The sequence below is a fragment of the Heptranchias perlo genome, chromosome 23 (assembly GCF_035084215.1).
Source record: "Heptranchias perlo isolate sHepPer1 chromosome 23, sHepPer1.hap1, whole genome shotgun sequence".
NCBI lineage: Eukaryota > Metazoa > Chordata > Chondrichthyes > Hexanchiformes > Hexanchidae > Heptranchias > Heptranchias perlo.
Window position 1 is genome coordinate 20,798,241 of NC_090347.1, and position 14,685 is coordinate 20,812,925.

Sequence of the window (14,685 nt, forward strand, 5' to 3'; positions counted from 1 at the left end):
TTTGTTAACAAAACTACTAAACATGGCATATCATTTAAAAAAAATTCATTCTCAGGGTATGGCTGTTGCTGGCAAGGGCAGCATTTATTGCCCATCCTTAGTTGCCCCAAGACGATAGTGGTGGGCCTTCAGAGGGCAGTTAAGAGTAAATCACATTGGTAGGGCCTGAGTCACACAAGCCACTGGATAAGGACGACAGGTTCCTTCCCTAAAAGGGACATTTTTTAAAAAAAAGCCAACGGGTTCTCTAAACGACAAACTGACACTTCATGGTCCGGACTACAAGATAGATAAAACCAGGACTAGGTATTAGTGAATTTTCACATCTTATGACAGGATACTGAATCCAGTATTCACCAATGGGATGAAAGTCTGACATTAAGTATCAACACTATGTAGAGTTTGGAGAGTCAATTCAGCTCCCAGTGGGGCAAGCCCATAGCATAAAACTTCCCAGATGCTACAAGGATTGTTTTTATATAATGTAGATGCCATTCTGGTAAAATAATGAATTCCTGGGGTTAAACATTATTGGAGCAGAGCACAGGACTCACCATTTTTTTAAATAAAAAAGCCCAATTAATTTTAGAGTTAATTTTAAAACCAACTAAATTTGCAGTACTATTTCCATCCCAGGTTTGCCTAATCAATGCAAGTTTATCAAGATCATTGCTGAACCAGGCTTTGGACCTCACTGCCAATGTTTTTCTTCCCTTCTGTCCTCCCTTTCTTTGTTGAGTTTAATCTGTTGCAGACCATACTACACCTACAGGCTAACTCAAGGCAGCACAGCACCACAACGTTGATTGTATTTTAAAAAATTTTTTTTATTCACTATAGTATAAAATGTTTTTTGGAATGCCCTCCCTCCTCCAGAGGTTTCTGTACTGATATTGGCATCATCTGTAGCTACCATGAGGCATTCCCACTTTTAAAAATAATTAAAGTCCTCGCAAATGTGATTTGCACATTAGGTAAGAACAGATTAAGACCAATTCGAAAGTACCTCACTCATCATGCTACTAATTCCAAACAAAAATAGCAAAAAAGACTCAGTTTTCCATAGGCTGAGCTATGGAACTTACAGTATACAGCATGGTCTTGTAGAGCACATTGGGATGCCTGGCTGGAGATGTTCACGATAGCACCACCTTCTCCTCGGCATTTCATCCCCTTTGCAATTATCTAAAAAACATGTAGGAAAAAAAAAACTTACTGACAAGCCAGTATCAAAATGCAGTCTCATACAATGCACAGGCCGATTCATTTTCAATAAATCTACCTATTTAGGGATTATCCCAGTTGCTTCTTTGAAATAGCTGTTGACCATTGCAAGTAGTGACCTGCAAAATACCACATTCACCTGAGGAAGGAGGAAGCCTTCGAAAGCTGGTGGAATTTAAAATAAATTTGTTGGACTATAACTTGGTGTTGTGAAATTGTTTACAATTGTCAACCCCAGTCCATCACCGGCATCTCCACATCATGCAAAATACCAACAGCAGTATTAAGAGTTGTGGAGCTTAGATGGTGTGGTAGCACTGCACAGACAGACAGAGCTGTGGCATTGTAGGGTACAGCTTTGTACATGGCAAGTCTCCTGATATCAGCTGTGGGTTATAATGAGGAGGTGAACCAGGCAAAATAGGTTCTTACCTCTTCCCACCCACCCAGCACATGCAGACCTCAAGACACTGGTTCTCAAGCAGCACTGAGGGGTCCCACAGCAGATTCACTTTTCATATCTGAATTGAGGTCCAGTTCAGACTGATGGGGCCCGATGTTACCAGGGCTGCGGGTTCTCGGCGGGGGGGCTATCGGGCGCGTGGGTAACACGCCCGGCGAAATCAGTCAGCCACCCGCTCGATCGTAGCCCAATTGGATCCACTTACCTTCTCCTCCGGGTTCCCCACTGCTGATCTGCACGTCGGGCAGGCTGCGCATGCGCAGTAAGATCTGTCAGCTGGAGGAGCTTTATTTAAAGGGGCAGTCCTCCACTGTCAGATGCTGCAACAAACAGAAAAGATTACAGCATGGAGCAGCCCAGGGGGAAGGCTGCTCCCAGTTTAATGGTGCCTCACTCCAGGTATCAATACATGGGGTGAGGAGGAGGGGGGAGGACAGAGATTTCCCCCCCCCCCCCCCCCCCCCGGCGGGCGGGAGGAAGCAGCCTGCCTCTGCTACCAGGAAGGCCTGGCTCGAGGTGGCAGAGGAGGTCACCAGCACCACCAACATATCGCCCACCTGCATACAGTGCAGGAGGCACTCCAATGACCTCAGTAGGTCAGCCGAAGTGAGTACACTTACTCTTTCCCCTACACTCCGTCTGCCGCATCACCGCCCCCACCCCACATCTCCTTCTGCACTGCCAACACTACTCTGTCACATCACCCCTCATACCCACTCAAACCTCATCCTCATCTTACCTGCACCTACTCACCTCGCCAGTACTCATCCCACCACTACCACTCAACCCAATCCTCATACAATCTCATGGCTCTATCTCGTACTCACCCTCTCGTGCATCTCTTTCACGGCCAGCCTCACTCAACCTGCCACTACCTGTGCTGCAGCCACAGAGCATGCATCACATATGTGCAGTAGGCAGCACAAGGCAAACGTGTCTGGAGCATGAAGAGGATGCACAAGGGTGTTTGAGGGTTTGTCATGGTTGTTACTTATATTGAATTTCTGACCAACTCACATTACATATTATATTGGCACCACTACTGCCATGTCTTTGCAAATCTTGTCTGGTTTGTGCAATAATGCCCTTTCCTGAGGATCACTATGAAGACCCACAACTGATGCCACCCATTGGGTCACTGCAGAGTGGGTGTAGGTGTATTTGCAGGGCTCTTTTGTGCAGATGGCCGAGAGACGTCAGCGATATCCCCGGTTGCAACCTGGAAGGATACGGAGGAGACGTTGTTGAGGGCAGTGGTGACTTTGACAGCGACAGGTAAGAAGATGGTGCTCGGGCCAGCCAGCAGCTTGGCATGAAGGAGGCTGCAGATGTCCACGACTACATGTCGAGTGAGTCTGAGCCTCCGTGTGCACTGCTGCTCAGAGAGGTCCAGGAGGCTGAGTCTCGGTCTGTGGAACCTGTGGCGACGGTAGTGCCCTCTGCGACAGCCCTCCCTCCTGCTGTACAGGTGGATGTGTCACAGCACTCTGTTGTGGAGCTCCACGTGTCAGAGGTGGACGGCGAGGCTGGTGATGCTGTTCGCCCTCCGAGGAGGTCATGACTGCAGCTACGGCGGCCCCCATCCAGAAGATGTACATCTGAGGGGGTCCGCAAGGTAGGTACATGTGTCTGGACCCCGGGGTAAGTGTGCAATTCGGTGACTTTGATTGTCAGGAGGAGGGTGGTGGAGGCCAAACTTTGTCCCAAGTGACAGAGTGGCCTCCTGCAATGAGTGAGGGTCTCTCCCCCCCCCCCCCCCACCACCCCACCTGTCAAATGGACCTTTGCAGCAGCCACAGGCTGATGGCTGCAACAGGTCCATTTGAACTGGGAGTGTTTCCCTCAGTGTGGGAAACAGTCCCAGTTTGCTCTAAAATCCCACCCCTCCTCACATAATCCCTTAATCAGGTCAGTTAATGACCTGAACAAGCAAAATAAATAGCTTCAAGTGGCATCCCGCTGGCTTTAATTGCCTGCGGGATTCCCACCAGCGGGGGCTGCGCGCGCACGCCGGTGCGTCAGTGGGGAACCCGGAAGTGGGCGGGCTGGAGTCGGGCTCCCGACCCACTCCGGAATTCTCTGATTTTCGGAGCCCCCCCGCCAGGAACGCACCCAATAGCAGGTGCTAAAACGACGCCCATGAATTCAGCTTGTCATTAGGTTACTGGTGGAAAAGGTCCCCAATACCTTACTGGAAAATGCAGCATCTGGTGTAACAGACAAGGTCTTAGTCTGTGCCAAGGTAGTTGATCTTAGCTGGAGTAACAAGTGGCCTCAGTGAAGGAACAAGAAATCAGTTAGGCCTCTCACTCCTGGCTGGGGTCTAGTAACTCCTGATGGAAAGTGCATGAGACAAGAACAGGATCAGGCTTGACTGAAGCTCTGTAGAGAAATGTTCTCCTGACACTCAGGTTCACACATGAGAAATGGCCACTTAACCAGATACCTGTGGCATTGCAGAGGGGAGAAAAGTGGAACAAACGGTGATTAGAAACCAATCTCAAGTTCTTAGCATCTTGTAAGCACATGAAAGGAAGTGTTGTTTAAACATCATAACGCAGCATTCACTACTTAAAAAGGGGTGATTGAGGTCCTGTTACGACCCAGGGGTGGGGGAAACCCTACCAGACAGTTGTGCAGATCAGGAAATTGCAGGTGCACTGCCTACAGTTTTTCATCCATTAAAAAAAGACAAAAAAAAATCATGGACTAGCATAACTGCAATTTCCCAATGTGCACTGCTGGCAGCTGAGGCTCTCCACCAGCAATGAACCTCTTTAAAAAATCAGGCCCAATTTGTTGTAATTTCCAGGAAGTTTTCTTTTGTAATCTATTAAATTTTCTATGTATGTCATACATTCCTTATTTGGACATCAAGGGAAAGAGCTGATTGGTGAGTTTTTTTTATGTCCAGATCAGGGACAAGTCTAAAGTTTATTTCTGGTAAGTTTAGTTAGTAGCTAATATATAAAAAAGGCATGGCACCTCAGTCCCATCAAAAGCATCTCCTGTGCCATGTGGAAAGTCCAGGACAGCCACATATGTGCAGGAAGCATCATCAGCTAGGAGCTCGAGCTCCAGGTTGAGCTTGAGCAGCAGCTGGAGTCACTGCAGTGCATCTGTGAAGCAGAGCTACTTGGATAGCATGTTTCAGGAGGTGGTCACCTGCAGCTTAAGAGTGTGCAGGCAGAGGGAATGGGCAACCTCCAGACAGACAAGGAGAACCAGGCAGGTAGTTCAGGAGTTCCCTGAGTGCATCTTGCTCTCCAGCTGGTATTCTGAGGGCAATAGTTCCGGGGGGGGGGGGGGGGGGGGAAAGGAAGAAGAGAGTACAGCCAGAGTCAAGTCCACAGCACCATGGGTGGTTCAGCTGTACAGTGGAGGGGAAGTGGAACAAGGAGGAGGGAGGTCATGGAAGCAATAGTGATAGGGGATTCAATAGTTAGGGGAACCGACAGGCACTTCTGCGGCTGCAGATGTGATTCCAGGATGGTATGTTGCCTCCCTGGCGCCAGGGTCAAGGATGTCACTGAGCAGCTACAGAACATTGAAGGGGGGGGGGGGGAAGGAAAAGGAGAAGGAGAGAGGAGTGTGAACAGCTAGGGGTCATGGGCCATACGGAGAAAGAGGGATGAGATCCTGCAGGCAGATTTTAAAGGAGCTGGGAAAGATTAATAAGCAGGATCTCAAAAAAGGTAGTAATCTCCAGATTACTCCCAGTGCCACACGCTATAGTATAGAAATATAAGTATAGAAACAGGAGGCTACTGCAGATGAATAAATGGCTGGAGAGATGGTGCAGGAGGGAGCGCTTTAGATTCCTGGGGCATTGAGACCTGTACAAGTCGGATGGGTTGCACCTCAAAAGGACTGGGACCAATATCCTCGCAGGGAGGCTAGCTAGTGCTGCTGTGGAGAGTTTAAAACTAGCTTGGGCGGGGCGGGGGAGGGGGCGAATGGGAACCTGAGCACAGATTCAGAAGGGAGAGAAGCAAAGCTGGGAATAGAAGGCAGAAAATTAGTAAGCGAGTTTGGAAGGCAAAGGAACAAAGGTTACAAAATAGACAACAAAAGGAGTTTGGCAGTGCTTAATGGTATATACTTCAATGCAAGGAGTTTAGGGTATAAGGCAGATGAGCTGAGGGCACAGAAAGACATAAGTATGATATCATAGCTATTACTGAAACATGGCTTAAAGAGGGGCAGGAATGGCAGCTCAACGTTCCTGGTTACAGGGTTTTCAGACAAGATAGAGAGTGGGGGTAGCAATATTGGTTAAAGAAACAATTACAGCTGTGATGAGGGATGGGTCGAGCTGAAGAACAAAAAAAGGGGCAGTCACACTTCTGGGAATGTACTATAGACCCTCAGTCAGAGGGAGAGTGCAAATATGTAGGCAAATTTCTGAGAAGTGCAAAAATAGGGCAGAATTAGTAAGGGGAATTCAACTACCCTAATATTAATTGGGATAGAATCAGTGTAAAAGGTATATAGAGGGTGCAGAATTCTTAAAATGCATTCAGGAGAAATTTTTTTTTTTTAAAAAGCAAGCCCGATGATAGTGGGGGCAGTTCTGGACTTAGTTTTAGGGAATGAAGCTGGATAGGTGGAAGGAGTATCAGTGGGAGACCATTTTGGTGGTAGTGATCATAATTCAGTTATGATGTGGAGATGCCGGTGATGGACTGGGGTTGACAATTGTAAACAATTTTACAACACCAAGTTATAGTCCAGCAATTTTATTTTAAATTCACAAGCTTTTGGAGGCTTCCTCCTTCCTCAGGTGAACGAAGTGAAATCCTCGAAATGAAATCGCATTTATAATTCACAGAACAATGCTTGGTGATTACATTGTATATTCTGAGACCTTGCATGTAACACCTGTCTGTCTGCACACTGATTGCCTTGGCAACGGGCAGTTGAAAAAACTGTCTGTAATCACCAAGCATTGTTCTGTGAATTATAAATGCGATTTCATTTCGAGGATTTCATTTCGTTCACCTAAGGAAGGAGGAAGCCTCCGAAAGCTTGTGAATTTAAAATAAAATTGCTGGACTATAACTTGGTGTTGTAAAATTGTTTACAATAATTCAGTTAGATTTAGCATAGTTATGGAAAAGGACAAAGATAGAACGGGAGTAAAAATTTTCAATTGGGGAAAAGCAAATTTTACTAAGTGAGAAGTGATTTAGCAAAAGTGGACTGGAAACAGCTACTTGAAGGTAAATCAGTGCTAGAGCAGTGGGAGGCATTCAAGGGGGAGGATAGTGAGGGTTCAGAGCAAATCTGTTCCCATAAAGAAAAAAGGATGGTACTGCCAAATCTAGAGCCCCTGGATGTCAAGGAGCATACAGGGCAAGATAAGGCAAAAGAGAAAAGCTAATGTCAGATAGAGAGCTTATTACTCCAGAAAGCCTAGCAAAGGACAGAAAGTTCAGGGGTGAAATTAGGAAAGCAAAGAGGGCATTAAAAAAATTCTAGCAAGTAAAATCAAGGAAAACCCAAAGATGTTTTATAAATACATAAACAGCAAGAGGATAACCAAGAGTAGAGCCTATTAGAGACCAAAAAGATAACCTGTGTGCAGGTGGAAGGTGTGGGTATGGTCCTTAATGAATACTTTGCATCTGTCTTCACAAAAGAGGGGGATGATGGATATTGTAGTTAAGGAAGAGGAGTGTGAAATATTGGATGGGCTAAACATAGTGAGAAGGGAAGTATTAAGAGGTTTAGCATCTTTGAAAGTAGATAAATCACTAGGCCTAAATGAAAAGTATCCCAGGGTGTTAAGAGAAGCAATTCAGGATATAGCAGAGGCTCTGACCATCATTTTCCAATCCTCCCTGGATACAGGCGTGGTACCAGAGGATTGACGAACTGCTAACATTGTACAAAAGGGATAGAGTGAGTAATTACAGGTCAGTCAGCCTAATCTCAGTGGTGGGCAAATTATTGGAAACAATTCCAAGGGACAGTGTATTAATTGTCATTTAGAAAGGTATGGGTTAATCAAGTACAGTCAGATATATTAAGGGAAAGTCGTGCCTCACTAACTTGGTTGAATTTTGAGGTGGTAATAAGGAGGGTCGATGAGGGTGGTGCATTTGGTGTAGTCTACATGGATGCAAGGCTTTTGACAAGGTCCCACATGGCAGACTGGTCAGAAAAGTAAAAGCCCATGGGGTCCAAGGGAAAGTGGCAAGTTGGATCCAAAATTGGCTCAGTGGCAGGAAGCAACGGGTAATGTGATTGGAAGGCCATTTCCAGTGGCGTCCTGCAGGGGACACACGCACATTTAAATGTAGGGGGCACGATTAAGAAGTTTGCAGATGATACAAAAGTTGGCCATGTAGTTGATAGTGAGGAGGAAAGCTGTAGACTGCAGGAAGATATCAATGGACTGGTCAGGTGGGCAGAAGTGGCAAATGGAATTCAATCCAGAGAAGTGTGAGGTAATGCATTTGGGGAGAGCAAACAAGGCAAGGAACTACACAATAAATGGGAGGATACTGAGAGGGGGTAGAGGAACAGAGGAACCATGGAGTACACGTCCACAGATCCCTGAAGGTAGCAGGACAGGTAGAAAAGGTGGTTAAGAAAGCATACAGGATACTTTCCTTTATTAGCCGAGGCATAGAATACAAGAGCAGGGAGGTCATGCTAGAAATGTATAAAACACTAGTTAGGCCAAAGCTCGAGTACTGCACAGAGTTCTGGTCACCACATTACAAGATGCGATTGCACGAGAGTGTGTGCAGAGGAGATTTACGAGAATGTTGCCAGGACTGGAGAATTTTAGCTATGAGGAAAGATTGAATAGGCTGAGGTTGGAAAACATGAGGTTGTGGTGAGATTTAATTGAGATGCATAAAATTGAGGGACCTAGATAGAGTGGATAGGAAGCACCTATTTCCATTAGTAGGGATTAATAACCTGGGGGCATAGATTTAAAGTAATTGGTAGAAGGATTAGAGGGGAGCGGAGGAGAAATTTTTTCACCTAGAGGGTGGTGAGAGTCTGGAACTCACTGCCTGAAAGGGTGGTAGAGGCAGAAACCCTCATTTAAAAAAAGTACTTTGATGTGCACTCGAAATGCCATAACCCATAAGGCTACGAATCAAGTGCTGGAAAGTGGGATTAGGCATGATAGCTCTTTCGGCCGGCAGACACAATAGGCCTCTTTCTGTGGTGTAAATTTCAATGATTACCATTCTGGGTAAGTCACTCTGCAGCTGTACACTACCATCACATTCAGCTTCATAGAATAGATATGGGGATTTGCAATTTATCACCAATGCGCATGGGAAATTTTGCTTTGCCCTGACTTTCCATGGGCAAAACTGTCACACGATGGCAACAGTGCAGGTTACCTATTAGCTATAGGGGTAAAGCATTAGTAGACAGTTTCACTAGTAATTTGGGCTCAACCATCATTCAAAATGCTGCTTATCCAATGTGCAAGTTTTGCTGGTTCTCAGCCACCATACCAGATGCAGCTATTCAGCTGGTTGGAAATGTCAATGGGACTGTTATATGCAGACCCTATTCAAACTCAGACATCTTCTGCAACATTATGTCATAGTCCCTCAATCTCTTGCATCATCCCCAAACTACCACAAACCAGTGCCCCTCCCTCTTTGCCCCCCCTCCAGCCCTAACCAAGCTAATTATCTTTAGATGAACTTTACGAAAATTATAAAATTCAAGTAAATATATCAATCCATCAGGATACAGCAGTGTTCTTACTTGTGAAACATGCAACAGAGCTTTCACATTGGTGTCAAACAGTCTGAAAAAGATACAAAAAGGACAAAGGTAATAGAATGTTTCACTCAAAATTCTAAAGTGTGTTGACTAATCATTTTATTTGCCTCCTTCCTACAGGCTACTCAGCACTGCAGATTCCAAAGTTCAGCTATCTTCAAGGCTAGATTAGTATTCTCTGCATTCAGATAACAGGAAGCATAAGTCAAACTGGGCATCCAGCCAGTAACAGGAAGGCAGCATGGGCACTCAAACAAACCAATAACCTTTCCAGGATGCAGGCCTCCATTGCAACCTCTGGACCCATCTCTGCCCACACACTCCCTTCACCTCTAGAAGAATCTCGATGCCTTACTGCCCCTTTTATTTAAGGCCTGCCCAGAGTTGGTACCCTCCAGCTGATCCACTACTGCACTCCCTCCCCGATCTGCAGAATGGGCTGGTAATGTAAAGACACCCCCCACCCCCAAGCTGTGCTATCACTCCTATTTCTTGCCACTTGTTGAATGCGCCATATGCTCCACCCACTGCCACCGCCCCCCTCCCCCACCCAACTTCTGCCCTTACTAGTTCCCCTGCCTTCCCACTCCAAAACAGAAATTAAAACACAATGCTCAAAGCAAAAATTCATCTCTTCCTGTTCCCCATCTTTCCCTGTACCCCTACATCTCCTCTAGCCAGCCTTACTGTACTGACTCCACTTATTACCTCAAAGGCTACTACTTATACACTGCAGCCCTGTTCTCACATCAGCCAGTGGTCCCCCTTGGCCCCAAACTCCTTTCCCCAATGCACACAAACTAAAATTTAGAGAAATTGTGGGCATTCAGCCACCAGTTGATAAAGTTCAAAATTTGGCAGAACATCTTTTTAGAAACACTATACCTTTAAGAGCATTTATTTTACAGTTAAAACCTAAACAACTGTAGATAATTCACATCTTTGCTTATTAAAATAAGCACACTGCTTTCCCAGCTTTTGTTCTCTTAATTAGGTTCAAACTCATCACTGACAAGAACAAGTCTCAGAATCCTCCAACGCTAGGGCAGCTATAAAACATTAGATTTTATTCAAGAACACAAATCAATACATTTAGATGATTTGTCTAACATCAAACCATCATTGTGGAACTTTTGAATATTTACTCCCAAAATGATTTTAAAATATACACCAGCTTCTTATTTAACTGCAAGGGAAAATGGATAATGATCTTGCCTCTATATAGGTCACAAAGCAATTTATAGGTGGCTCAGCATTTTTGGGATATCTTTACATACTTATCAAATGCCTCCTGCGTGACTTCTAGGAATGGCTGCAAACTCGCAACAGCTGCATTGTTCACCAAAAGGTCTACAGGACCTATATCTTTCAGTGCATCTTCTGTGGCTTCCCAGTTACAGATGTCCACACAGGCTGTCAACATTTTAGGGCACTAGAAGACAAAACACAATAGTCCCCTTTCTGAGTATGGGTAGGCTCATTATGGCCAGGCTCATTATGGCCATGCAAAACTGAAAAACATGTCTCCTGGGTGGCTAAAATATGTAAAAAGACTGGCACAAAACTGCTTGGTTAACTTCAATACTACTCAGAACACTGAAAACTTAAGACATTTTATAAACTAACTTGAAGAATTATTCTGTTCATCAGGACTCAAAACCTGTTCACATTTGGAAGGACAGTGCGAAGGGATCTGCCAGGTCTACATACCTCCTGAATAAGGCTGTCCAAGTCCGACTGTGTCCTGGTTACTGCAATAACTTCTGCACCACATTCTAGTAGGGCCTTAGCAGTGGCTCTACCAATGCCTGAAAAGCAAGCACAAACATTGTGCTTTGAAATGAACAAAGTATTTATTTCTTAACCCCTAGGAATCAAATACATAACCCCCACCATTAGGTGGCCATAGGTCAGAAGCACATTTCCTAATCATATACCCTAATTTTCCAATACAACCCAATTCCAGCAGCAGAAAAAATGCACCCATCACATCTGCAGACAATACAAACACCTGGTTCCAGTCTGATGCTTTGTAATCTTATCCCCAGAAATGAGTCTACTTTGGTCCCTCATGGTATGCTTCCAAGTAACTTTCCAAGCCTTCCACCAGATAGTAGAAATTTGATAAATGCCCACCCTACAGAAAGTTACTAGAGATTAACAAATCTTTATCCATTAGATAGCCAGGGACTAAATCTCTTTCCTTCTCTTCACCCTCCCCCCCCAAACAAGGCTGGTGAAATTAGACATGAACTCTTCCCACCAGAATGGTGGTAAGACCAGAGAAACTTGATTTTCATCTTAGAATAGAGGTATCCAAGAAGTGATGATCTAGGTGTATAAGATTGTTAAAAAAAGGTGTAGAAAAAAAAGTTAACCCAGAAAATTACTTTCAACTACAGGCATAAAACTAAGTAACAAAATAATAGAGGTAGTTATTGTAGGGCTGAAAGAAATTCTTCAGAGTAAATCAGCATATGGAATTAATTTTCAGAGAAAGTAGTGGAGGCAAATATTCTGGAATTACTTAAACAACTGGATGCTACAATGGAAGGTGGGGGAGAGGGGAGGAAAAAGAGCATTAGGATCTCTCTCTGGATGGATGAGGACCTTCCTCAGCCATAACTATCTTGCAATCAGAGGCATACACCTCTCACTCGTCTAAATCCTTGACGGCACTTACATTGGTGTTAAGAGATTCAAATTTTAAACTATGTGAATCCAAAGTTTAACCAAAATGTTTATTTCTAGTAACACATTACTCGGAGACAGAAGCCCGCTGGCCTCAGTAACACTGTATGAAGAAGCCCTGCGGTATCGGGACATAGGTCAGGTATTAGGTGAAAGGCCGGGGGAGGGGGTGCGGTATCCATTTCCCACCTCCCGTTAGAGAAAAATCATGTTGTAGAAGCCGCTTTGAAACGTCTCAGATCAGCGATGGCCGTGACCGCAGGCCCCGGGTCCAGGCTGGTTTGAACTGGACTCGGATTGTTGGTCCGGTCCGGTCCGGATCGATCAAACGTCACTGAAGTGTTTGCCCCTCCCCCCCAGTTTAAGCCGGGACTCCTTACCTTTCCCAGCGCCCGTCACCAGGGCACGTTTACAGGCCAAAGACGCCTCCATTCCGTCAGGCAAACAAGTGACGAGCTATAATGGGGGATTGGAGTGAACCCTCCCACCGAAGAGCTCCCAGTAAACAAAAAACAAAAAGAGAGAGCGAGAGAGAGACCGGAATGGACCTGCGAAATTGAAACCAAAACAACTGCTGCAGTTTGCACACGACTGACAATCTGTCAACAGACACTGTTCCACCAAAAGTCAGTTAAACCGAACGCCCCAGTGATGTCACTGGCGGTTTTCTAACCCGCAGCAATTTGTTTTCCAGTGATAAACCGAGATTGGTTAAAGGAGCTCCAGCCCCTCCCCACTACCTGACCCGTGGGCTCACTCAGGCTGCTGGTTGTGGAGATTAATTTGCCATTTGCTCGCTGAAAATTAGCACGTTTCTTAAATATACTCGGTTATTTGTAGAACGTTTGAAGATTTAATAATTTTGATCTTTTTTTTTCTTCTTAACGCCTCATCTTTCGGATGATACATTAACTTGTATCCCCGTTTGCCTTCTCAGGTAGACGCAAAAAAACCCACTGCACTATTTCGAAGAAGAGCAGGTGAGTTCTCCAGGGTGTCCTGGCCAACATTTATCCCTCAACCAACACCTAAAACTGATGATCTGGTCATATATTTCATTGCTGTTTGTGGGAGCTTGCTGTGTGCAAATTGGCTGCTATGCTTCCTAATTTACAACACTACCTACACTTCAAAAGTACTTAATTGATTGTGAAGCACTTTGGGTTGTCCTAAGGTCATGAAAGGTGCTCTATAAGTGCAAGTCTTTTTTTCTTTCTTGCTATCACTATATTATTAGGGCTTCCAACTCTAGTTGGAGGTTTCATCATATGACCTCCAACCACTGGTTGCCCAACAGGTCTTTCCTCAAGATTTCTCACAGTAATTGGAAAACGAACAGACACTTCAATACCTGATTGGATGATTCTTGACTCAGTCAAGTAGCCTTTTTTGTCTCGTGGAAAGTGTTCAATGAAAATGAAAAAAAACGCACAATTTTTTTTAATGCACCTATGATTTTTCTCCTAGCTTGCTCGCAGTAATGTCTTAGAGCTTAATCTTTATCTCCTGGAGGGTTGGCAACATCTGTGGTCAGTCTGCTCCTGGTCATTTCATTAATTCTTGTCTGAAACAGGCCACTTTGGAAACACTCAAAAGAGTGGGAATGAGCCTCCGATTTTCTGTCTCTGTGTGGAAGTATTGAGTGTCTGAAAATTTGCTTACTCATGGCTACAGTTGAGCTTGGTAACTCAGTAAGATTAAGAATGGCAGAAACCACATGTTTTGCAACTTTTTTATCATAGGTTCATAGAATGGTTACAGCACAGAAGGAGGCCATTCGGCCCATGCCGGCTCTTTGTAATGGTAATCCAGTTAGTCCCATTCCCATGCTCTTTCCCCATAGCCCTGGAAATGTTTTCTCTTTAAGTATTTATCCAATTCCTATTTGAAAGCCACGATTGAATCTGCTTTCACCACCCTTTCAGGCAACACATTCCAGATCATAACAACTCGCTGCGTAAAAAAGTTTTCCCTCGTCGCTTTTGGTTCTTTTGCCAATCACTTTACATCTGTGTTCCCTGGTTCTCAACCCTTCTGCCAATGGGAACAGTTTCTCTTTATTTACTTTAGCTAAACCCTTCATGACTTTGAACACTTATAGCAAATCTTCTCTCAACCTTCTCTGCTTTAAGGAAAACAACCCTAGCTTTGCCAGTCTATCCACGTAACTGAAGTCCCTCACCCCTGGAACCATTTTAGTAAATCTTTTCTACACCCCCTCTAAGGCCTTCACATCCTTCCTGAAGTGTGTTGCCCAGAATTGGACACAATACTCCAGTTGTGGCCGAACCAGTGTTTTATAAAGGTTCAACTTCTCGCTTTTGTACTCTATAACTCTATTTATAAAGCCCAGAATCCCATATGCTTTTTTAACTACTTTCTCAACCTGTCCTGCCACCTTCAAAGATTTGTGCACATATACCCCAAGGTCTTTCTGTTCCTGCACCCCCTTTAGAATTGTACCATTTAGTTTATATTGCCTCTCTTTGTTCTTTCTGCCAAAACGTGTCACTTCACACTTCTCTGCATTAAATTTCATCTGC

The 14,685-nt window shown here is 44.7% G+C and overlaps 1 protein-coding gene across 4 annotated transcripts in view; it reads right to left on the reverse strand.

Annotated features, from left to right (window-relative positions):
* dcxr (dicarbonyl/L-xylulose reductase) overlaps positions 1–12,790 on the reverse strand; it is a 45,445-nt gene extending 32,655 nt beyond the window's left edge. For 2 of the 4 annotated variants that reach the window (XR_010966973.1, XM_068004151.1), the window contains exons 1-5: positions 12,523–12,789; positions 11,162–11,259; positions 10,729–10,883; positions 9,434–9,476; positions 1,086–1,185 (exon numbers count right to left, since the gene is read on the reverse strand). Coding sequence is in view for 2 of the 4 variants with exons in the window: in XM_068004151.1 (XP_067860252.1) it covers positions 1,086–1,185; positions 9,434–9,476; positions 10,729–10,883; positions 11,162–11,259; positions 12,523–12,574 (448 nt within the window). In the remaining 2 variants the exon portion in view is untranslated. Of the gene's footprint in view, positions 1–1,085; positions 1,186–9,433; positions 9,477–10,728; positions 10,884–11,161; positions 11,260–12,522 lie in introns of all 4 variants that reach the window. The other 2 variants (XR_010966974.1, XM_068004150.1) reach the window with 2 other exon arrangements.
* Between the last annotated feature and the right edge of the window lie 1,895 nt (positions 12,791–14,685).